Genomic DNA, 26726 nt, shown 5'->3' on the forward strand with positions numbered 1-26726 from the left:
TGTGCGGTGTACACCTTGTCTATAGGGACTGAAGGACTGTGAAGATAAGCTTGTGCGGTGTACACCTTGTCTATAGGGACTGAAGGACTGTGACCAGACAGGTGTTCTTCCATTCAAAAGGACAAAGAAGAGTGACTTAAGTCCATGCAGACTTTTCTAAAAACTCCAGGGTCAGAGGAAGTGTCACTTTTCAGTTTCCCACAAATTTAAACACATAAAGCTACATTCTGAAGCATCTGCCTTTTAAGCAGCTGTCGGCTAGAGACAGGGGTGTCTCGTCTGAGGACGAAGGGCACTGGCTGTGGTGGGTTATCCTACTGTGATGTTTCTTTCGGTATATACAACTCTGAAGGGTTTTCTTTTAGTTCTTGGCTCTCAGCTGAGATGGGGGTGACATGCACCTCTAGAAGCTGGACCGTTACTTTGAAAACATACAGGAAAAACCAAGACAAGAGAGGCAGATTATCACCTAATATGCACTCTTAACTTATAAAGAAATTGAATATATGTAAAACAAGCACTGAATAATTAAAGAAATGCGTAACACTAAGGGCCTGATTTTAATTTGCATAATTTTCCCCCTAACAGTGCCTAATTAAGACATCAGTTTAAAAAAAAAATCCAATGGAACTCTAAGATTTTCCACACTGAATTAACGTTAAGGACTTTTAATGGATGTCTTAATTAGACTTTGTTATTCATGGAAATTCTACACAAATTAAAATCAGACCTCATGTGCACTGTTCCCAGCTGAGTCTAGCAAAATACTATATGGAACAGAGACTTTTGAATCCATACTCTGAGAGTAAATTTTATTTCCAAACTGGCATCCCAAGATCTCACCCCATCCATAACTGTCTTTAGTCTCATCACTAGAACACCATTTTCTAAAGCACAAATAGATGTTTAACTCCCAAACAGTAATATTAAGTTTTGTATATTGGTTACTGAAACTAAAAGCAAACATAACCTTCTAAGCCACACAAGGGGTACAGTATTTTATGTTTAAAATAAAGCATCTAAAAAGAATCATTCTGCTTCATTTAACAAGTTAGTACAAAAGGTTCCCCCTGAACTTTATAATTGACACATATATACTATGTACTCTAAGTTTAGTAAATTTAACAGTTGTATCATAAAATGTTGTATAGATTTTTCTCAAAGTCTTAAAAGTTGCTAGACGTGAACAGGGTTTTTTGAGATTAAAACAGAAAACCCACCACTAGACCATCAGATCAAAATTCCACCAGAGACCTAGGTACTGTAGCTACTAACAGACTCATTATCGGCACAAAGACCTTCTAGCTGACTATGCAAAAATCTTCCTGTGGAAAAACCCCTATACAGTGACCTCTCACCAGAGGAAACTATACATCTGGAGAGAGAAATGCACAAGAATTACTATACTTACAAAATGACTTCCTAAAACCACTATGTGATGTTGAGAGAGAGAGACAGACAGACAAAGACAGAAAGCTAGAAATGCCACTCATTACTAAATATATGTCATGTCTCTGCAAAGAGTCAAGGAGTCATCAAAGGCTGCTGAAATGTTTTCATTACCAAAGCTGTTTTTAATGCCGAATACCTGGCCTATAAATACAGCTGTAAGTTCTTTTGTGAGTGTTTACTTTAGCACATACCTTGCTCCCTCCTGAAATAAGCACTTTGTCTCTCTGTCAAACCAGATACTCCATAGGTGTGAACTCCAGCCCAAGAGGTTTTTGGCAATGAACATTCTGCGCAAACTTTCTTTCAATCAATGAAAATCCAAAAACATTAAACCCAAAACGTAGTCACAAATGTATCCCTTTGGGGTAACACACTTCCTACCTGTCATTCTGCCACCTTTAAATTAAAAAAAAAAAACTTATTGAGTCACCAAGAAGCTTTCTGGAGACAGATTGCAAGGCTTGATGTTCCAGTAGACATACTGTCTGACTGATTTCACGCTTAACAGTGAGACCTGCCCCGCGTCCCTTAGGCTCTAGGTAATGATGTTTTCTCTTATGTTTACCTGGCTGGTTTGAGGACTGGATGGGTCGTAAGAAGGTACGTAATTCTTCAGAGTATCCTGAGGATTCAGGTGGGGAGGATATCTGATCGTTGGATGAGAGAAGTAGCTTGATGGGGCTGGAGGAAGGATAGCTTGCGTTGGAAATGGCAACGGCGAGGGTGGAGGTGGAGTTCGAGTTGAGATGACTACAGAACACACAAAAACAAGGACTGGCTAGTCAGTGCATGGCCTTCTTCCTTCATTCACTCCTAATGCTATAAAACTGCAGGCCGCTCACTCACTCGTTCCCATATTAAGTAAACTGCCTTTCACTTTGGCTTTTTTTTTTTCTCTCAACGCTGCCTCTGCTAAGGCCCTACAGACATCAACTCCATCCTACATAACAAACCCATCTTTCTTTCCAGATCCATGAGCAGAAATGAAAAAAAAAAGTTCTTGTACAGATTATGGTAGTAGTATACAAAACTCTTGAATAAGTTACTCTCCATTCAAAATACATTCTTTATTCCTTGATTACAGTCTTTGTCTCCCCAAATCAGACCAAGTTATAGTATTAATTAGAGAAAAGAGACCTACAAGTTTTCCCCTACAACTCAAAATAGAAATATAATTCAACCTAGTTGACAGTTGTTTAAGATGAAAGTCAACAATTAACAGCTCCAAATGTCAGGCCATGAATAATGATCTGCTCCCTAAGTAAATACTCCTGAAAATCAGCACGTGGGACTAGACTCTTGTACTTATGAAGATGATTCCTTTCAAAGCCAAAAGATCTTTATCCTATGGCTATTTTTAATCCTGACTCCAGTTGTTACTAGACTGAAGTTCAACAGTATTGCTGAGGTAAGATAAAAAAAATAAACTCCACAAAAATGTTAATTTAAATTTTATATAGGGAAACATATGAGTTTGCCAATATATTTTAGAATAATACATTCTACTTGCAGCAGGGATTACCATATAAAATATATGTTATGTGTAATGTTCAATGGTAGCTTTCCACAATAGTATGATCATAATGTTTACTTTTGAAAAATAATTTTAAAATCTTAAATATGCAAAAAGAAAATTTTAGCTATTATTACTATAGAGTTTCTGGAAATAATAATATAACAACTAATTAAGACAAAAATATATATATGTAAAAATTAAATCTCTATTGCTTTGATATTTTGTCTAAGTCATATGAAAATAAAAATAGTGTTCAATATTTTAGAAAACAACCCAGCAAACAATGTGAAAACTACATTCTTTCCATGACTACAAGTGAAATTTATCTGTAATGATCATCTTCAACTTTGTAATTATTTGAAAAGGAGAGAAGGGAGAAGAAAGCTTTAAAAAAAAAAAAAAAGAAATACTGTTATTTCCCTCGAAGAAAACACTCAGGATGTAAAAACTCAGGAGGGCACAGTTCAGAATCTTGAGCTTAATTTGACAGGTCTGGGAGAACTGGTCCTTAGGACTTGCAGAAGCATGGCACCAGAATGCACGGCTTCAACCCTTTCCCTAAGGCATCCTCCTCCCGGAGGCGTTGAGAAGAACAACTGGACGTTTCTTAAAACAGCCGATCTGCTACAGTATTTCTCTAAGATGTACACCCACTTAAAGTATAAAGTAAGGAGATGCAAATGTTTGTTGAAAAAGTGGGCATCTTTAACTTAATGTCTGGGGACGTTTTTGTTTTTGTGTTTTTAAACCAAGGCCAGGACCTCAAGTATGCTTTCTACAACGAACTATACCCAAAGTCATAGGAAATCTTAATCCCAGCTCATTTTAATTATAGCTTTGTTCACATGTGTACATAAACCCTCATGGCTATATGTTGGCCTCTGGGCTTGAGAGCTAATTGGTCTCCCCAGTTCTGAAGAAAAAAAGGCTCTTTTTAAGAGGACAGGGACAACTCAAGTTTGAATTCAAATCTTTGGGTAGTTCAGGAGCTACAGTGGGCCTGATAGAAGCAGGTAAGATGTTATCTTTCAAAATAAAAGTAAAAATGGCTATTTTATTAATAAAAGCTATTCTAATGCTTTGACAGAAGGCAAATTACACAACAGAAATGTTTCCCTTCATTTGAAAAGAAAACATACACTTTTTTTTGCATCCATTATTACAAATTCTTCTGAATTGTCTTTCTACCTCTAGTCGGAGTCCTTTCTTTATAGTTTTGTACCAATAACTTTTTTTTAAAAATGTCATTGCAATTGTGTAACTTCTCTGCTAAAATACTTATAGTTTATTTCCTATTGTTTCCAGAATAGAGACCCAGTGATTTCACAAAGATGTGTGGGTCTTCCTGTGTTTTAGGCCCCATTCCTGGACCACTGGCCATGCTAGGATTTGCTGGTCCTTGGCCACATGGCAGTTCCTTGGTGCAGTCACCATGCTATACCGGAACTATTGTTGCCTCTGTCCCAACAGGTATCCTCCTGGCTGGCTGTTCCTTCCCGGGTTAACCTGCCCTTCAAACTTAGACTAGATCATATTTATGTCAGGGAGCTAAGCCTCTCCTAAGTGCCTGGTCCTTCTGAGAGTATATACTTGGCCAGGGACCCTACAATACCATGGTTCCTTTTTTTTTTGCCTTGACTGAGGTTCCTACCACAGGTGGTAACCTACTAAATATAAGTTGTATATATGACTGGTATTTTAGATATTTAAGTGTTTGGCAGAAACCAAAATATAAAGCTTATTGCAGAGGTTTCATGTTTCATTATATAAAAGTACTACTTAACTATTTAAAAATGTTAGAAATATAAATTTTTAATCAAGTATCATAATGCAGATGCCATTAAATTAATTAATGTGGGTTAATTACTTGTGGCCAAATATGCAGCATCTATAAAATGGTTACTAATTTTTTTTCTCTTAGCTCAAAATCCCAAACAATTAATATGAAAATCTTTATACCACTGCAATTTTTATATTCCTATTTCAGCTTCATAACTTCCTTAATGATAACATCTAAAACCATACATTTTAAGACAAAGAAACAATAAACCTCATATTTCAACTTATGAGTGGAGATTTAAAAACTAAATTCAGTAGAATAAGGGTCATCTAACTACAAATTAGAAGCAGTAAGAATGTCGTTATAAATATAGTAATATATAAAACTATCAAACCAGTAGTCTATAGGAAACTTAAAAGTAATCAGTACTCAGTATACAGTACTGATTACTAATTGTATGTAGGTTTTTAAATTTTTCAAAGGTGTACAATTATAGTGTTTATGTTCTTAGTGCCTACAAAAAAAAACTTAACTCATTATTATCTGTGGAACTCCATCTTTCTCTAGCAGAATATACAAAACTAGGGCCAATCCTGGAGTTAAAGTTAAGATAAATATATACTGCTTTTGAAAGTTCTTGTGATTGAAATTTTAAATTTTCAAATGTAAATATTGTTAAAATATCTCATCTGAAATATTTTCTCATAAACTAGTAAGAAAAAAATAGTTTGTCTATTAGCAACCCTCCGCATTGGGTGGAGAGGATATAGTCACCATAGCAACGACAACCAACTTCCCCTCCACCCTTAAGTGTTTGGTGTGTGGACAAGAGGCAAGCCTTTCCTCTCCACTTGAAGCTCCTCACCACTGTGCGCGACTCCGGGTATCCCGGGATGGTGGTGCTGGGGGAAAGTGCTCAGTCTCGGGGAAGAATCCTGTGGAGACGTGGAGCTAAACAGTGGCTTCTCAGGCTTCTTCATGGTGGTTGGAGAAGACATATCTGCAAAGCAAAAGGGACACGTTCAACCTGCCTGGCCTTCTTAGGCAACGAAGTTCACACCAACATAACGGATCTCATGCCCCGATACGCTAGGATTCTTTTCCTCTCACCCGATTACAAAAATCTAATCAAAGACCCAGCCGTGCTCGAGCTGTAAAGTGCCTTTCAGAACCATTCTCTGCTGAAGCTAACCCAAGGTATCATCAAAGAAACCCTGAAGATCCGAAAATGCACGTGCTATGTATAGACTTGGAGGTCTTCTGTAGCCCATTTCTGACTTCTTTGATCTCAATGACTTAGGAGCTACCTTTCAAACTGATGGCAACACTGCGAAAACAAGGGGGTAACCGGGTGCTAGTGTGTGTAAAACAATCTCTGACCTAGTATCTTTTATGAAAATTTTATTTACTTGTTTAGCAAAAAACAAATGAAAATGCATTCCTTAACCTGCTAATTCTGCAAATATTTTATCAGGTTCCTCTGTTTTCCCAATTATTATGGCTGTTAAGGTAAACAAAAAGTAATGCCTGACTAGGGGCACTCGCTGTTAGTAAAGAGGAAAATGCCGTAGAAACATCTGTCACCAGCGGAGAGGAAGTCCGTGGGCTGAGTCCAGAGACACTATGGCATTGGCTGTTGCACTCCCAGCCTCTGTGTGCAGAGGTTGGTTCTCTGCCTCCCCAGGTTAAGGAAGGCAGCCCCCAAGGAAGTGCCAGTTGTAAAAGGTACACGGGATAACACATCTACAGAATAGGTACTCAAAAATGGCGGGACAACAAAATACTGAAACAGCCCAGTGATCTATAAAGAAGGAGAATAAACACCTGTGAGCAAAGTCTGGATTTGAAGCACTCATGTCATAGGAGGGGCAACCTATGACAAATAGGCAGTGTGAACAGAGCTACTACGTGGCGTTGGGATAGGGACTCATTATGGAGGCCCATTTAAAGAGACATACGATTTATGGTTAATATTTATTCACTTCACAAGTACATATTAGGCACCTAACTTAGATTCATGCCAGAAACAATACCATTTTCTGAGGATACAGCTGTGAGCTGGACTTACTCTCTGCTTCTATAAAGCTAAACATCCAGTGAGAGAATAGAAAGCAGTCAAAGGGAAGTGCCAAAGACTGTCGATCACGCCATGACAGAAGTAGTCACGGGCCCACTCACCCATTCCATAACTACTGAACACATGTAAAATACAGACGGTGAGAGACTGAAATAGAAGTGCGGGCCGAGCTAATACAACAGAGAGGTGAGCAGAATTAACAAAGGTAAATTGATGCAAGCTGTTGTGAAAGCTCATCATCTTGGGTCGCTCTGGGATGGCATCACCCAGCATGTTTGACAAGAATATGCAATGGGCACCAGTGTAAGGGAAGTGACTCAGGTTTTAACATCTCAAGTAATGTCGATTTTTATGGAACCTTATAAATTTATATTAAACTGTTCTAACAATAATATGACCAATAAAATTTGTATTTTCTTATCAAAAAATTTAAATGTGTCCACAGTAGACAGAATAATAAAGGGCTTCTTGTACCCAGCAGCCAATGTCAACCACTGTCAATTCAGAATCTCAGCTACAGGTCTGCTCCACATATTACTTTTGAAGTAAATCTATTATCATATAATTTTACCTCTGAATATTTCTGTGCACATATTTAGAAGAGGCCTCTCTCTGTCAAAAGAAAACTACTACAGCCTTAGCAGTACATTAAAAATATATGATCTGCATTGTTTATTCATAATGTTCTGAAATAAGAAAAAGGCCTCCCAGTGTTATTAACATAAGAGACTAGTTACCATTTGGTTTTTTGTTTGTTTGTTTGTTTGTTTGTTTTTTACCATTTGAGAAATTACCTAAGTTCTGGAAAAGGCATCCAATAAAATTGAGTATGTGTTTTGAGCATGCTGACACTTGAGGAATGGACATGCTCCTGAAGGCAGTAGACAGCAGAGGTTCCTGAAGGCAAAAGCTACACTTTTGACTAATGGGTGAGCACTAACCCTCAAGACTTCAATTTTTACTACAGTTCTCAAAAAGACAAAAAGAAAAGAAAGTTGCTCAGGAAGCCACAACAATTAAGGCTGCCACAAAGGGCTGCGGGTGGGGGCAGAATTTAAAGGCAACATTTTAAAAAATACATACGAAAAGGAAGCTCATTTCAGCTAAGGTACCCTCAAAATAGCAAGGACAATACTAAGCTTCACCTAAGAACTATAAGATCCTAAAAGGAATGATTCACTCTTGGGCTTGACCTCCTGGAAGTCGAAGTTGGGCACACAAACTGTTAGAAGAGGAAGGAGCTCTATCTCACTCCTTATAATAGACAACACAGTGTTTCCATTGCACAGTGTTTGTTTTGTCTGCAATGTATTATATACCACATGTACGCTGGCTGGCTATAGGTCAGGAGAAGTATTGGATCCCTAAAACTGGAGTTACAGACGGTAAGGCACGCCATGTGCGTGCTGGGAACCAGATCCCAGTACTCTGCAAAAGCAGCCAGTGCTCTTAACCACTGAGCGATCTCTCTAGTCCCCATTTCAAATTCTTATGATTGGTGGTTTAAAAAAAGACAATAGTTTAATGTTGACTCTTATGTTTACCTCTGCCTACAGGAAAATTTCAAAGAACCAAAGCTGTGTAAATCAGTTTCCCAAGTCTTCCTAGAAAGGGTGGTAAACTACAGCACACATCAAGTGAAAGAGTGAAGTTCACTGTGCACTCAGAAGCAGAAAAGAGCTGTTCTAGCTACACCACCTGCAAAAAAACAGGGGCCCTAAAACTACCCGGACCACCAGAGCACTCACAAAAGACAGCCAAACTCCCAGGAGCCTCTGTCCATAGAGGAACAAGTCAACTATCATTTGTGTCAAAGTTTAAGATTAGGAGTGATTTTGTCACTTTTAACTTACATAATTTAAAACTTTTCTTAGTCTAAATGACACCCTTAGCTTTCGTTGAGTAGCTGTTGGATGTCCACTTTTTGGTTCGTCCTCTTTTAGACACGTGCCTAATAAGAACAGTATTTTCTTGTGCGGGACACCGAGGATTATGGTGGAGACACAGCAGAAAGAGTGACAATGGCTGCCCACAGGCTGAAAAGGACTACAAGCTATCTCCTGTTTAAACAACAAAAATAACTCAGGATGAAGGCAAGCATGAGGGAGTGTACCTGCCAAGGCAGAAGGACTGGCTTTAGAAAGAGCGGGGTAGTAGGAGCATTTAGTCTTATTTCTTTGTCTTCCCATTAAGTGAAATTAATTCTGGGCCCATTAATCAATAAAGAAATACTGCTACGTGGCATGGAAAGGGTACAATGCTGAGCACTCACAGCCACAAAAGTGAACTCCTCTCAAAGGGAAACACAACTGTGGACTGGGGGAGGGGGATAAAAGGCAATTATGCAGAGAACTCAGGGCTGAGTTTCTAGACATTACATTTTAACTACCAATCAACTTGTATTGTTTGGATTTTAATTTTATTTTGAAAATCTGTGGTCTAATAGACTTTCAAGAATGACATCATTTTTATTTTGAATGCACTCATATACTACACACACACACACACACACACACACACACACACACACACACACACAAATGTTTGGGGAATGAAAGTATGGAGAAGGTGGCTTTTGGTGGCCTTTCTGTCAAGAAAAACAAATGCTGTGCGTTTTGCAACCCACTGTTCCTCAAGAAGAAAGAATAATACATAAAAAGATTAAATTGAAAATTAGTTTAATAATAAAGCTGGATAATGTATAAATATATAATAAGTTGAATGGTAATACATACATAATAAAGGGTAAGTTGAATAATACATAAGATAAGGCCACTGAAGAGAAAGAATGACAGTAAGACAAAGCGTAGCTGCTACGTCTTCTGGGAGAAGAGAGCAGAACTCACAACTGCTAAGAAAGAAGCAAAAGCCAAGAAGGCCTTAACATTGGGATAAGATGTAAGCTTTATTTATGAAGAATTCATTTATGAATGATTTCACATTGGAAGACTGTCCCACAGTGTGACCATCTTTCTGTTTCTTTTTTCCAGATTATGTCATTTTTCATTTATTTATTTATTTGGTTTGGACAGACAGGGTTGGTCTTGAGATATAGAACAGCCTGGTCTCGAACTGAGAATCCTTCTGCCTCAACCTTCCAAGTGTTGGGATTCCATACATACACAAGTATGTTTGCCACTAGGCTTTTCACCCTCTGTCGCAATGAGGGATGTTAACAGTGTACTTGAGGGGTGAAGGGATGGCTTCCGTCCTGCTGTCCCTCCTACTGCCTGACTTTTCCCATTTCCTGAGTCAGGCTTTCCTACTCTCTTATTCTACTTACTCAACAACACCTTGTTCAACTAAACATACCCAAGCAAACCATATTCCTACCGGGGACATTTCTGAGGTCTACGGGCAGCAATAAGGCTCAGCAGGAACCGACATTTGCACCAAGTCTGATGATCTGAGTCTCATCCCTAGAACTCACATAACAGGAAAGAACTGGCTTCTGTATGTTTTCCTCTGACTACCACACACAGACCAAGGTCTGGACACATATGCATAAGCGCATGTGGACACAGACAACGCAAGACATCATTAATAAATAAATAAATAAATGTATGTATGTTAGGAATTCTGAGGTCTGATTTCATTACCAATCTTACCCTTAAACCTCACTTAATGTCTAGTTCATTTTTTATCTGTTCCATCATATGTGTGTGTGTTCTGTCATAATATATATATATTTGTATATATAATATATGTATATACATACATAATATATAATATACATTCTCTTGTATGTGAGAGAAGCTGTGTGATAGGTTATTAACTAGTAGCATAGTGAGCAAAATAAACCCAAAATGGTTAGCCTCAAATGCACATTCCATTAACCATAATAAGAACATATTATATGAGAAAAAATACATTTTCAAAAAAATAAGGTTTATAATAGAAAGTGATTTAACAACACACACAAAAAAAGAGTAATTGAATGGAAACCAAAGAGAAACAGCGAAGTCAACCACTGAGCACCCCGTAAGTGTGAGGGGGTTCAGCTGCACATGTTGTCCAAGACCACTGGTCCTGTGCTGGTGAGGCTCACAATCCAGCTAACGTGGCAGATGTGGAAGACAAGTTTCATTAAATAATTATAATTTACTGTTAGATAAGGACAAAAGACTAGGGAGGCTAAGTCTTCAAGAAAGAATAGTTTGTGTTGAAGATGCTGCCCTTTGCTGTGCACACCTGTGCTTTGATTCATAACTGGACAATTAGCTATGGCTTTAGACCTAATTACATAGTGAATTGTAAGAAAAAAAAAATAACTCTAACTCCCCAAGAAAAGTTTGAGTAAGCTACTGATAAAAGTTCATGTGGACTTCGCCTATCTTTAAAACGGTACTTTGCAAAGCAAGTTATAATTGTTACCAGCTATAGTGAAGTCTGGCACGGTAGCATGCACAAGTCCTAAGCCCCAACGTGTCATTCAAGTTCACAGCATCACTTCAAAGAGATAAAGGCTTAAGCAAATAAGGAGTTGGGGCAACTCATCTCCTAACAAGGCAATCTCAGCTACAAAAGGAGAGCGCTGCAGTGATGCAGCGTGTGTTCCACGCTCGGCAGCAGCGTGCACAAATGGCGCTCCAGATGTATATCTGCTCAAGTCAGCCCAAGGCAACAATTTTGATCAATTCTAATGTGATAAAATGCTGCAGGGAAAGTGTGCAGAAATGTGTTTACGTCAGCCCTTAATTAAACTGTTGTTCACTTCCAAAGAACCCTAGGAAACACTAATGAGACATGAGTTTTGGCAATTTCTTCATCAAAGCAAAGACCCCCTCCTTCCTCAGTCTGTAGCAGCCTGTCATCTAAGTTGCTCCCGGGATAAATGTCACATGGCACTCCAATCACTTAGCCACCTGTTAGCAGAACTTCACGAAAGTCAACCAGTGATCTAGGGCAAGCCTGAACAGCCACCTTTTAACACCTGCCTGCCGGGGACACCTGCTCTCTCTCACGGATTCTGGAACAATATGTTAGCCTCTCCAATATATTCAAGTCCGTTAAGGCTACAAGTCCACTTGCTACAGCCTACCTAGGAGACTAACCATTTTCTTTTCGCAGAAAAATTCCTATTCTTCTTCCCTATGATACTTCAGATTTGTGGCTGTTTCAAAGTAATTATGTAAAAACACACACAAGATCCTAGATTTCGAGAAGCTACTATTTTTAACTTACCGTGACACTAAATTAGGACGTAATAATGGTTATGCCAGTTCTGTGGCTCAGAAAAACATATTTCTATATAATTAACAATGAAGTAATTGCATCAAAATGTTTTAAAAGTTTGATTATTTCACATATATCTGTCAGACTCATAAACAAGTTTAAATGAACTTTACCCATGTAAGTCAACACTGGCTACCTTCTCACTTGCTACTATTGAAGGCTAATTATGTTTTATTTCTGTGTTTAAAAGCTACATAGTTTAAAATATCTTCTTTGTTTTCTTTTTCACATTAAGTTGTTGAACTTTTTAAGACATCTCCCCTACACAGACACACACAGACACACAGACACACACACACACACACACACACACACACACACATACACACACACACACACACACACACACACACAGCCATACTTTTTTTTCCAAAAGAAAATCAAGGTATGGTGTAAAAACATCTGGGAAACTTCTGTGAACTTTGACCCTGTGGTATGATGCAAAGCAGGAAAACAAAGCTCAAAGCTCATATGTGGGAATATTCAGCTCAAAGACAGTGCACTGACTAGAGTTTGACAAGCTTATATTACAGTAACATCTTACTAAGTTGTTAGTTTCTCAGAGTTCTCCACTTTGCTTTATAATTTGGACTTTTATAGGTTTTAGACTTTTATACATTTTTAAAATTTATAGGTTTACACAAACTCTGGTGGACACTGAAAATCTCTTCAGAGACCAAACTCAGTTTTGGATGAAGGCAAAGGTGGTCAACACATCCATTATTTCATCGAACCTGTCAAGGAACATACAACACTAAAAGTGAAAGATGAGCCATCAGCTAAAATGGGGCACTTCTGCTTTCCATTAAAATGTTGAGTGGAAGCTGAAAGACGATATAAAAAAGATGAACTATGTGCATAAAATAATAACGTTATTTAGAATAGATGAGATAATAAGTGAGAGACTTCCAAATCAAGTGTGTGGGATGAATTCTGGATCTGGAATCTGGTGTTTTTACTTCAGGCCACAAATCCACAGTCAACGCTGAGACAAGGAAATGGCTTGGGCTCTGTGCCCAGAGGGAAGGTGAAGGCAGAGACCATGGTTTGCCAACTAAACGCTGTGAGAGACCAGTTTCTCCTCCTGAGCTTTGCCTTGGGGAAGATAAAGCTGAGGAGAGAGAGGTTTACCTGTTATTTCCAGTGCCTTGAACGTTATGTAAAATCTCACAGTCAGCAAAGCTAGGTTGAAAGAGCTTGATTATTATTTCAGACTCCAGGCCGGAGCTCAGAGTATTTACTTCAATTGGCTTCCCTGTGCAGCAGACAGATCTTTTCTTTCACAAGGTTTACCTATTGATTCAATACTTGTGGCAGGAAGTTTGCCCTGGAGGGTGAAGAAAGGACAGTAGAGGAAGAGAGAGACAGAGATGGGGAGTGGTGGAGGCGAGGGAGAGGGACGGGGACAGGGATGGAGTGAGGGAAAGAGTACACAGTGGGCTATGTCTTTACAGACAAGCTCCGCACAATCCTCATGGGCTATTCCAATTTCTCCATTTCTTCCATAGTAAAATGGAGCTAGGCAAGCTCATGGGAAGAAAAGATGTGTTGTAATCCCTGATAGCTTAAATGACTATTTCAAGTGAAAGAGTTGAGTCAAAACACCAGAGAAACTGTTTCATAAATACACTTCACAGAACATACTTCATAGTCACTCACAGAACTGTGTGCTGCATTTTCAGGATTTCTCCTGCGATCAAAAAGAGAAGTTAGCTACATACTGCTGGTATAAATGGAAACAGATCAAGATCTTTCTGCATTCTCTGTCAATATTTGCCAACAAGGCTTAGAAATGGACATAAAACTAAATCCGGTATTTTACAGTAAGATGTATCTATCTATTCCTTTACGATATTTATACAACTTCTACTTGGTGGCTTGCTATGTTGCTACAGTTTGTTAAGGCCCCAGGAACAGATTAAAAAACAAAACAAAACAAAAGAAAACAAAGAGTGATGAGCTCAGAAGAGCTATAGGGATTTCCATCAAGCAGCGTTCATTCTTTATTGACTAAGAGTGAGAACACAGAAACTACAAATTCCGTCAAGCAGGAACTCAAAAATTTGTTACCAACTGGGTATGGTGGTGCATACTGCTAATCCTGTCACTTAGGAGGCAGAGTTAGTTTAAGGATACCTTCAGTTACACAGTGATCCTAACTCAAAGAGAGAAAAAAAAACAAGGCAATAAATGAACTTTTTAAAAAATATAAAACCAAAGAGCAGAATAGTACGGACATATTAAAGCAGCAACTGAATGACAGGTCAGCTGCCAATATATTACAAGTGGAAAAACAGAACAAAACGTATCAATAAAATCGTATCTCACACAGGCTCAGCATTGCAAAACTATGACTCAAGTTAAAACACATAGAAAATACAGTTAAAACTACACAGAAATTAGGTCTGCACTAATCAGTTAAATATTAGCAAAGTGTTAATCCAGATTTTACCTATGTGTGATACAATTAGAGGCGATTATTTTTATTATTTGTATTTTATAGTTAGCCTTCCCAATTTTTCTATAAAAGGCTATTACTTTTACAAAAAGTGCTAGTATTATATTCATATAAATATATTTGAAAAACTTTAGAAAACTATTTTACCAAAAATATCAGAAATATGTCTGCAGCTCCACAGACTATTATAAATAATTGCCAATACTGAGCTGACAACAATGGGTCTTGTTGTGTACCCAACAACACAGGAAGGAAAGGCCTTTTGCAAAGCCTCAAGGTAGAGTGCTAAATGGAACACTGGTAACCAGTTAAAGTTACTAAAGAGTCTCTGAAAGCACAGTAAACAGATTATGTGAATTATGATTCTAAGGACTCCTGTAGATTTTGCAATTGTGTGGTAAATGTGGGTAAGGACTTCCCACACACTCCAAGTTAACAAAATGCTCTGGATGCTATGACAGGACATATGGACCTAATCCCACTACAGGAGTTTGATGATGATGCCAGATGATTCAGAGAATCTGCCGCGCTCGGATTCTATTCTGCCACGCGTCCCCGTATCTACTCACAAGCATCTCTATATCTCAAAACCTAAAATTAACCAGAAAAAATGGCAGGCAGCATCACAAGGGGAAGATGTTAACTTAAATTTGAGTTTTCAATATTTTTTTTTTAAATGCAATCAGTTTTTCTTGAGGGAAAAAGCATGGTAACCCTTGTGCTAAATAAAAGAATTCCTGCTCTAAGTACTGAGCTATTCAATCGTAATCACACTTGAGCACAGTCCTCACTGTAGTCTTCAGCAACTTGAAACGGCTTGTGATGGTTGAAGACTCTTGTCTACTTTAACCCAAGCACAGTGGAGTAGCGTGTCACTACAGGCCTGCATTTTACCGCATCTCCATTAAAAAAAAAAAAAAGGTATTTAGGCTACACCTACATCCAATGGAAAGCTAAAGCTGAAATTGCTTGGAAACTCAAAAATACCTTCCTGAGACAGCCTTTTAAAAAGTTCTTAAATAATAAAGAACAGTGCTACAGAAAGGAACACTAGATAAATAAAAGTGCTTTTTAAAAACACTTCAAACTGCTTTTGTCTATCGGCAATTTAACAGACAATTATAAAGGATCCTGAGTAATGTGGGTAAACATAATTTGAAGAGGGGGGTACCTCTCTTCCCTTTTCTTTCCTTGCTGAGCATCAGCATAGATAAAGAAATGGCTGCAACTCAGCAGTCCCTGGGGGGATGTTCTAGCCTTGGGGTCTTGTTAGTGTTAAGCATCTGAGAGCCACGGACTATAAAATAAAATCAATACTGTAACCTTAACTGTAAAAGCCGGGAAGATACTGGAAGTCCTCTCATTTAACAAGGTTATAGATGACTTTTTGGAGGTGGACATTTGGGAAACAGCCACGCGTGTAGAAACACACTGCAAGAGCCCCGGGATCCTGTAGCTGTGGACACTGTTGTCTCCCACACTGGTAAGTTAAGGCAATTTAACTAATGAGCTACTTTAGTAGATTTACAGGAAAGCCTCCAAGTCCTAGAAATGACCTGGACCTTACTTCAAATAAAATCTGAGAGAGGAAACTAATTGCTTGATAACAATTATGATTTGAAATGGTTTTGTAAGTTTTAAAAAATCATGCAAAAATTTAAAGTGATGCGATGTCATCTCTTTGGTGTTCAATGCAAACAGGATTGCTACACATAAATTCTGTTTCTTATGGTGGAAAAGTAGTCAAAGCTAGCATAAATTGTAGTGTTTAAATCTATATTTTTCATCCAATAAATGTAAATGAAGGGAAAAACGTTCTGTCAATGAAATTACTGGGATGGCATATTTATTATCCTAATGGTTTTAGAAATCACGTGAAATTGATCAGTAACAAAACCTCTATTTAGTAATGGACCAATTACATTTTCAAGATAATGTCAATGAAACAGAATATTGTCACAGGATAATGGTCTCCTATTGCTAGGTCCCCAGTCACTTAGAGAAAATAAATGTTGCCGTCTGGCTGAGTCATTTGTTTCCAAAGTAGGAGACACTGATCCTATAACAAGGTTCTTTATAATAACTCAATCTCTATCAATCATTGGTTACACCAGAATAGAACAGGATAGGACATGTATTTGTGAGTTTTGGGCATTCCTGAAGTATAAGGCAAAACATTCAGTGCCTCCAAGCACATAAACAATCCAATTATTATGCTGTTCAGTGAGAGCATTTAAAGTAAACATTAAAAGCCAACTTAAGAAATGGAAGACTCTGGATTTTTCAAAACATCTGCATTAATGAAAGCTTAAAAGCTCAAAGATAGGTCAAGTGCCCTTTCTGTGATGTGCTTGGGCCCAGAAGTTTGGAATGTCAGAATTTGGGACACTGGCACATATAATGGAGCATCTTAGAATGCAACTGAAGTCTAAACATGAATTCATGTACGTATACACACCTTATACACATACTCTGAAAGAAGCTTTATACACAATTTTTAGTGTGTGTATGTGTTTAGACTGCAACCGCAAACATGAAGTCAGGTGTGGAATTTTCCACTACGACATCATGAAGTATTGCTCAAAGCATTTCAGATTTTCAAATACTGACTATTTGAAATACCAGATATTGACACTACCAAATTGTCTATGACTGACTTAAAATCTGAAACACTAGACACAAAGAAACTTTTGAACCTAAGTTTGCTTTTCTACAGATGGGAAAAACTCCAACCATTACCGCTATGGTTAATAATCAATGTTTAAGCCTTAGGGTGGGACTTTTAATAAGATGTTTGTATTTTGTTATTTATTTATTTACAGAGTGTATGCAAACCTCGGAAGTTGGAGGCTAACTTGCAGGAGTTGGTTCTCAGACTAAAATCGGGCCTTCCATCTTGGTGGCACATGCCTTTACCTGATAAGCCATCTCACTGAACCACAGGTGAGATTTTCAAAAGGGATTTAAAACTATTGTAAGCTCAGCATCCGACAGGTTATTAAGTACTCAATAAATGAAAGTCCCCAATACAAACAGAATCTTGACTTTCTCATTTATATATACTTCATGTTTACCTGGTTTCTTTAATTAATAATAGAAAAAAGGAGGGAGGGTATTTGGTAAAGGATGAATAGAGATTTGAAATATAAATAAACCATAGCTAGCGGCAAAGTCGGAATTTTTACTCAAAGTGAGAATCAAGTTATTGTGGTATCTTAACCTAGGAGTGTATAATGAGGTTATTATTAAGGAGCTGTATTTGTTAAACTAATAATGGTACCATGTGTTTTTTTAAACCTCTAAGAAACTCTTAGAAGTATATATAAGCAGGTAGCATGATATTTTTTAATTGCTGGAAAATATAAAATGCAAGACTAGCAGAGTACCAGCAGTAACATGGGTAACGGACTCTGCAGATGAGCTTAATACTTCTCTCTATACATTTTTCATAGCAGAAAATCTCTTAAAAAGTGTAGCCAGTCATCTACTCCACACCAGCTTCTCTCCACATTTATTCATCAAAACTGCTCATACCTGTAACATTTTTAGTCAAAATTATCCAATGCTAGCATTAATAAGTGTGTTTTCCATATTTTACATAATAAAATTGTGTTTTGGGAATTCTTTCAAAGCCCTGGAAATGCATAAATTTATTTCCATTCTGTCTTTTTTGTTCTACAGTGCCTAACAGGACTGATGATGACACTGTTGAAAAAAATCATTTGCTGGGGAGACTTGTGAGGGAAACTGGCTGGGTCCCCTTCTTCCTAAAGAAGGCCTTTAAGCTGGAGGGAAATTCACCCACTCCATTTATCTTGAATGATGTATGAGGGTTCCAGGGCTTTGTGATCTGTCTAGAAAATCAAACTCCCACTATGTAGGCTATCGCCAGTCTAGTAACTCTGACTTTCCAAACTTCTCCAAAACACGCTTGGGCCATAAATCAACACATAAAGGATTTAAAGCAAAAAAAAAAAAAAAAGTTCGATTATGCTGCAGAATGCTGTGAGGCATTCCAAGACTCAGTGTCTTTAGGGCTCCTACTTGCCAATTTTAATCTGCTTCATCGGGTTATCAAACAGAAAGCTGTTATTATTTGGAACTAATTATGTATTAGGTTTTCCTGCAAAATTGGTGCTTTTAAATCATTAAGTTTCCAGGGCATGAAACTGGAGCTCAACTTTTCCATATTAGCCAGTACAGGGCCCCTGGAACATGCACACAGCTTGCCCCACCCAACGTGCCGGTCTCCATTCAAGCACATGAAAGGCGGACAGATATCTGTTAATTAACCGGCAACAAGAAGAATTCTAACGAGAGCCTTCAGGAACAATTTACTGTTCTCCTTTCTGTTTTGAAGATGGTCATGTGATTTTCTTTTTTCAACTTCAGCAGTGTAGCTGAAGGGAATAATCCACACATGGCTAGGGTCTTTGAGACTGGCTTTCTGATACCTCATCGGCATGGGGGGGGGGCGGGGAGGTGCGATAGGGTGGAGAGGTGCTCAGCTATGAGTCATGGCCCCCACACTTTTGGTGGAAAGCTGAAGAAGGAAGGTTTAAAACTGGGCTTGTCCATTACAGTCCAGCCTCCTATGCATGTTCATCCCACCAAAGGATTTTGACCTCTATTTTCATTTTCTTTTCACGTGCAAAGAAATTGGTATTTGAAGATTTGCGGTTTGATTCCTGCGATGCCAACTCTAAGAACATGCAGAACTGACTTGAGTGGGTCCCCAGAGGCAGCCGCAAAGCTTTGCCCACCAGGTCCCTCCCTGCCCTCTTCAGGACTGCCCTTAACGCTAATGACTATCTGAGAACAGCCACCTGCCAAGAGTGAAAGCCGTGGCTTCACTTAGCTCCCAAGCTCACAGAAACCTTGAGATTCTACCCTTCACCAAACAGAAGTTTGGGCTCTGGCACGTTCCCAAAGTTTGGACTTAATGCTCCCTCTAGCTCCTCCCATTGTGGGGGAGGGAGGCCTCTGAATTCACACACATAATGAGCATGCTAATCAAGTCAGCAGCCTCTCACGGGAAGTAACAGCACACAGCAGTATATTAAATATTCCACATCTCCATTCAGCAAAGAAAACAAGTTTAGATTGAGTTAAACCAGACCTTTCCAAACTCAGTTGGCCACTCATATCTAGCGCATCTGTGAACATTCCTTGAACTCCCATTAAGCAGTACTGGTCTTGACTCTGGTTCTCTCACAAGCTACCTCACTCCCTGTTCTCTTATTTCCTGATTTAGCTCAAGAGAGCGCATTCATCTGTAGCCCCCACTCTTCCTGCAGGCCCTTTGCTTGAATTCATTTGTTGAAATCTAACACTATCTCCTCAGAGAGCTTTAGAAAGTACAAACTGAAGGTTAGCACACTGGAGACTATTTCACTGAGGAAAATATTTGCAAAGTTAATGGCAGGAGCTTAGAGATATACCAAAACTTTAGAAGGACTTGCTGGAGAAACTTGTTTATACAGCATGACTTAATTGTGTGAGTGCGTGCCTCTGTGTGTGTGTGTGTGTGTGTGTGTGTGTGTGTGTGTGTGTGTGTGTATGTGTGTACGCACACTCAGCATTCTACCCACCATGGAGCTGTTGAACATTTTTTAAAAATTGGTGATTGTATTTTCTAGAATTTGCTGTAATCAGAACATGATGTCTATGTAGCCTTACGCATTCAGTTTACATTTTTAACCAACTCTAATTACACATCAGTATATAACGTAGTGCCAACTTCCCTAAGATGCTCCCTTTTTGATTTTATGTAAAGGGTTCTAGCTCACGGTGCTTCAGAAGTAAGCGACCTCCAAAGCACAAAAATAATCGCCTATAACTTTCTTTCTTTGCTTATTTTGGTAAAGCCTTTTTCATAAATAAAAATTATTTTCCTGTTCAGCAGATCCAGCGCTAGCAATTTAGTCAATCATATTTGTATGTCCACTGCCTATAAAAATTCTCACCATATGATAGGAATTTGATAAGTGTTAAGCGAGCCAAATTATCTCAGTTCTAAATACATAGAAATTAATAAAACTTACTGCATAATAAGTCGTTTCAAATGTATATTTTATCAAAAATTACAAGTTGTCTTTTTATTTATCATATTGGGAAGCCAGTAAAGTTTCCATTTAGAAAATTTCCACTGTGTATTACAAGTGTATTAGTAAATCATAATCTCCTAATTTTTACATTCAGACTTACATAACTCCATGACTATTCAAATAGGAGAGGCAAGGTGACTTTGATGCATTATTATTTGAAGGGTTAGCGTACGCAAACATGGTGGCATATGCCTTGAATCCTAACACTTGGGAGCCAGAGACAGTGTCTCAGGAAAACCCCTCAAATGTCCAAGTAAATAATCAATCAGTCTGTGACATTATTGGGCATTAGAACACAACCACATTGAGTCTCATGAAAGTAACCTGAAGCAAAGGAGAAACCATGATGTGCATCAGTTTCTATCTCGTGTTAGGAGGGTTGCTCTGGTCCATTTCTTAGAAAAGTCAGCTAGGAACCAAGTTTCTCAACAGACTCACAGAGATATAATTAAATGGGGACAATTATCAGGAGACCTTTTTGTGGATAAATGCTGGAATCAAAGATGTCCAACCTGCACGATTTATGAACTTGATCATTAAAATCTTAATGATAAAAAGAGCATCCAAAAGAAAGGCTTAAGTCGGAAGCTGTAGCTCAGTGGCAGACTGCTTGGACAGCAGCCACTGGGCCCTGGGCTGCATCTTCACCAAGGCCCTGCCCCAAAGAAAAGAAAAATGAGGCAGTCAGAAGTTTCAAACCTAAGGACTCATAATAGATACTAGGAAAATAGACCTATTCCTTTCCTAGACCTGAAGAGAGGAATGCAGTGCTCACTCTATATTCCTCATGTCCACTATTACTTTCTTTGATACTGACAATTTCTTTTATTCTGGGGGAGGAAGGCTTAAGACACAGTTTCTTTGTGTATCCCTTGGCTGTCCTAGAACTTGCTCTGTAGATCAGGCTGGCCTTGAACTCACAGAGATCTGCTTGCCTCTGCCTCCAGAGTGTTAGGATTAAAGGTGTGTGACACCACTGCTCATCACTGATACTGACAAATTCAATTTCTATCACTTAGCCATGAAGAGAAACTTAAGCAAATTATACATATCAAACATTTAACAATATTAAATGCTACTTAGTTTACAAATAGTCTTTTCTACCTTTGCAAAGGTATAATATATAACTTTTATAATTAGAAAATGGTAACTGTGTCTTGAAAAGAAAACCCAAAATATAAATGTATTTAAATACAAAGATAAAAGTGTTTTATAATAAATTATTAAAAACCTCAAAGGTATATGTTATCACATAAAAGGTAGATTTGCTAGGAATGTTCTGAATATATTCTTTAAAAAAATAAAACAGAAATAATAACTTGGTCACATAACATCTTTTATTTCTACCTTGGAATAAGAAACATCATAGCGTATTGTCCATAATTTTATCACTTCTATTCTTATCTTTTATAATTCAGCTTTGATAGAGCTAGCCAGAAGAGAGCCTAATAGACAGTTAATAATCATCGATTAAGGCAGATACCCAGAGAATAATGATGAACTTTTAGCGTTTGTGCCAATTAAAAACAGAAGCCTATGATGATCAACCGATGAGTGTTCCTGACTGCCACACAGGGGTGTATGTGGAAAAGGAGTGTAAAATGCTGGCACTGGGCAGCATGGCAATGGCTATCACTCACCAGTGCCTTAGACCACACCTTCACAAGAGACACGGATGGCTAAGGAGGGTATGAAGATGGACAAGGACAACCACAGGGCATTTTATTTTTGAAATTAAAAAATAATAATTTCTGTCAAAGAACAAAATCGCCACATCAGGCTGAGCAGGGTTTGTGAAGACTGTGCTATCCTGCCCTCAGTTTTTCATTGTCGTTGGAGTCTCCCTCCCACAATGGCTTACTGTGCACACTACAAAGTCCTCGGGGTTTTCAAATTTCAAGTGACAGGTGTTTTCAAGTCACACATGAGAAGGGAACATTCCTCCTTACTCTTACTATAATTTGCTTTTACAGCCTTCTCTGATAGTTTTAGTCATCCTGACAATAGCAAATCATCGAGACAATGCAATGGTTTTATAAAGAGGAAGAATGGCAGTTTCTCTTCTATTTAAAACACGTGCTATAATGTGACGTGAGACTGGCATTCCTGAATAGCTGGAAGGGAAATCAACTCTTACAAAGTGACAGTCTACGATAAAGAACACCTACTCTTAAACAACACACCCATCCGTAAGTACTGAGAGTGGTTACTGCTACCAACAGGATCTGTCTCAGAATAGAGTTATAACAAAGACAATACAGCTTTGTTTAGAATAAAGTGACAATGTTAGTAAACCAAGGAATACTGCATGAAGATCTGTGGGTTGTAGTTTTATTCTCACTTCCATAGCTCTGGTATTTCTTGCCTTCTCTTATGAAACTGGATGCCTATCTGTGACTCATGTATCTGGCCAATGTTGACTGTGGCCCTACGATACATTGCTGCTGCCTTTGGTGCTAACAATAGCCATGATAAAGAAAAACAAAAACAAAAACAAAACAAAAAACAAAAAAAAGCAACAGTTGCCATCAAAGTATAAATATGTTTCAATAATCCCTCTAACAAATACATACAGAATTGCATATTATGAAAACAATGAAGGAGCAACACTGGCTGCCACGGCACAAAAGCAGGAAGGACTAATTTAGACTGAAATTCGTCAGTGGATCAAGGGCCATTAAGGCTATCAACAAATTTTCAGATGAAGAGGTAGGAAAGACCACTCCAGAACTTCAAAGAAGTTCTTAGGCACCGCACTCCCAAACCCAAACAAAGCAGTAGGTCCCGATGCCAGTAGGGGTGAAGAGCACACTGTGTGCCCGTGGTCAAATGAGGGCTGGTGATTTTTCTCCTGAGAACACTGAGGGGGGGGCGGTGGGGAGAGGGAAGGGTCACTGGTGGAGAAGCAGCAGAACGGATTGGGAGAGACCTGCAAAGCCGAAACGCTCCAGATCGTTTTCCAATCCTCTGTACAAGGAACCTGCCACACCGCTCTCTTTCCTTCCTGTCAGCAGAACCAGCCTCACAGCACAAATGGCCGTCGTCCTGGCATTGCTTCCCCAACCTCAGTGCCTCTCCATGCCCTGGCATGTTCCATGTGATTGTCCCCCGTCCCTTGCATCTCTACTAGTTAAACTACTGAAATGCAGGGCTGGGGAGATGGGTTGGCAGTTAAGGTCACTTGCACCCACAAAGTAGCTCACTCCATCTTTAACTGCAGTTCCAGGGGAGCTGATAGCCTCTCTGGTCTCCATAGGCACCAGGTACCCAGATGGCCCATGCACACATACATACCTATAGGCCAATCACTCACACACATAACATGAAGATAAATAAATCTTTTTAAAAAATGTCTTAAAGATATCCATGCAAAAGGTAATCCCATCCAGACCCCTCCATGAAGGCCTCATCCCTGTAGAAATCCTGTGTCACTCAATGTGAAGTTCTGAGTAGGAAGAAGGAAGTCCTGGTAAGGAAGTGAAACTGGCTGTAAATGCTCTGCTCTAGGGTCAGCTGGCTGCTAACACTTTTCTGCATGCAGCTTCCCAACCCTGGGCTGCAAACCAGTAGTGCAGAATGCATTCCCTTTCTCACTTTTAAACATACAGAATTTGATTTAAAAGAAATGTACAAATACATCTTATGGTGCTACTCTAAAATCTTACTTGAGTTCATATACAGAGAAACCAACAAAAATTGTAACTAGCTAACTTCTCTATTCCCACACCTTTAATGTCTCCTTATTGTGCATAATGCCATGAACATGAGTTATAAAAAAAAAAAAAAACACATCACAAGTAACCCAATGAATTCCAAGACTAAAGGCCACGTCAGATCCCCGAAAGTAAAATCATGCTTATGTAAAATGATTCTTCTCCTCAACTTCCCTAGAACTGACTCACAGCTCTAACTAGGAAACAACTAGGTTAACTTAGACAGGATCCCTTACATTACACTTTGATCCATTATCTGTGCTCCACCTCCTTCCAGAAGGAACTACAGCTTCCGTTACATGAGAATTCTCATACCTGCCAACTGCCTAAAGTTTGCTCCTTCCTACAGACTCACAGAGAGAATGTTGAGAGCTGACTGCGTCTGGGCTTGCCACTCTCTAGAGATTCTACTGCCCAGTGCTGATGGACTCAAGCCAGTTGGACACATAATAGTGGGCCCTGAAACACCACTTTGTATGAAAATAAAGATATAATAAAACAGGATTATTATGACTTTGAATACATTTGACTACTCTCATAAAGTTATCTTAATAATGATCTTACTGAAATTATTTCTAGTACAGTCCAAATTGGCACCTCAGGAAATGGTGTCAAAGAGCAACATGAAGCAAGCAATGCTATATACTCTAATGCCCTTGGAGGTGTCTCCTTACCCACCTTGATCTCTTTCGTGCCATGTTCGACTTCCAGCAGCTGGTGAATTTGGAGAAGGGTAAAAGTCTCCTGTAGGACTTGGCTCCATATTTTCATCTATGGATATAGTTTTGGGTCTTTTGCTGTTAAAATATAATAACAGTGACATCAATGGCATTTCTGGGAAGATGTGTAGCACTTATTTAAAAAATTAAAAAAATAACTTCCAGTAACCCCAAGTTAAAGAGTTAGTTTGAGACAATAGTGAGTGGTCAAGAACTCAGTGGGGACAGAGAACATTTTCAGAGGTATATACTGCCTATCCTTTGTGTGTACAACCTAGCCCTATGCCTGCCTAACAAAACCTGGCTGGTACAGCTAACTTTTCAGATATGTCTTTTCTGCTAATATGAACATTTTGCTAAGATGTGCTGATTTATCTTATGTTCTTCAATTATGTTCTTCAATATTAATACTTTCACTTCTCAGCAGACAGTGCAATGCTTTGCTATTGCTTTGGAGATAAGGCAATGGAACTGGGCAGTGAAAGAGTCTCAGAAACCCGACATGTTGACAGTCCTTTAATAGCTCCAGCAGCAGGCTCCCCAACCTGTCTAAGCTCAGTTAATCACCTGTAGGTGGAAATAATAAAACCTAGTTTAAAGAGTCTGGCTGAGAAGATGAAGTATGCTAACAACTATAAAGCTCTCAGTTAAATTGCTTGAAGTTTGAAGACACTTATTAAATATTAATTATTAGTACTGACTTTGTAACTAATAACATGAAGACCGTTTCTAGAACTTTGCTAATTGTGTGCATCCATGTTCTTTACCTTTTCCTTAAACAAATTAGGCTACTGGTCTTTTATTCTTAAGATCAATCATGAACATTTATTATAGGCAAATCAAGTATTTAAGAAGATACTTTGAATGGGATAACACAACTTACTTATTACAAACAAAAGTGGATATATACAGCAAAGGTTAAAAACTATTTTATGATGTGAGTGTTACTTTGGGATTCTCTACTTTGGAATGCTCCAGCCAAAACCCCAATGAACAGCTCATTATTGACTCTTAAATAAACACTTTTTCTTTTCTTTAAAAAATTCTTACTTGTACCTATGTTCATATGCAATGACCACAAAATACCTCCTAAATTAATGTTATGTGTTATTAGTAATTGGAACGTCATCAAACTTTGGAACTATAGAGCGTCTCAAAAGTTGCATGCAAACCAAGCCCCATTTTTAACAAACAGGGGTACAAATCTGGAGAAATCCAATGAGTTTGCCCAGGAAAAGTGAATGAAGGGGTCACGCCAGGAGGCAGGTCTCTCAGCCAGGGTGCTACACACCTAAGTCCTTGAAGCCTATGCACATCTCAGCTTACTTGTAGATACAATTCAGTTAATTGCTGGCTGACAACCCCTGGAGTACTGAGAGATTGAGCATTGACAATTTTCCCCATGATAAAGTTTACCAAAAATAATATTATTGCTTTAGTCTCCACCAAATTCAGAGATTATGCATATATTTTACAAAAAAATCTCCTTTTAATATAATTATCTTCTACTATGAGTCATCAGAAGTATGCAAAGACAAAGGAGGGATTATTTCCATAAGGAGCAACAGAGAAACATCTTTAGGCTCTGCTTATTTTGAAGGACACAGGATCTGATACTGCGCAGTCATGAACAAAAGACCTGTGCTGACAATATATGGAGCCAACGAGG

The 26726-nt window shown here is 38.5% G+C and overlaps 1 protein-coding gene across 8 annotated transcripts in view; it reads right to left on the reverse strand.

The window, feature by feature from the left end:
- The window catches only part of NFIB (nuclear factor I B), a 217570-nt gene that overhangs the window by 37003 nt on the left and 153841 nt on the right, over positions 1-26726 (reverse strand). For all 8 annotated transcript variants that reach the window (XM_084796647.1, XM_084796649.1, XM_084796646.1 and 5 more), the window contains 3 exons: positions 25017-25135; positions 5614-5748; positions 2018-2202 (listed from right to left, as the gene is read on the reverse strand). In XM_084796647.1, the coding sequence (XP_084652773.1) occupies positions 2018-2202; positions 5614-5748; positions 25017-25135 (439 nt within the window). The remainder of the gene's footprint in view (positions 1-2017; positions 2203-5613; positions 5749-25016; positions 25136-26726) is intronic.

This window comes from Acomys minous (genome assembly GCF_964271855.1).
Source record: "Acomys minous genome assembly, chromosome: 1".
Lineage (NCBI taxonomy): Eukaryota > Metazoa > Chordata > Mammalia > Rodentia > Muridae > Acomys > Acomys minous.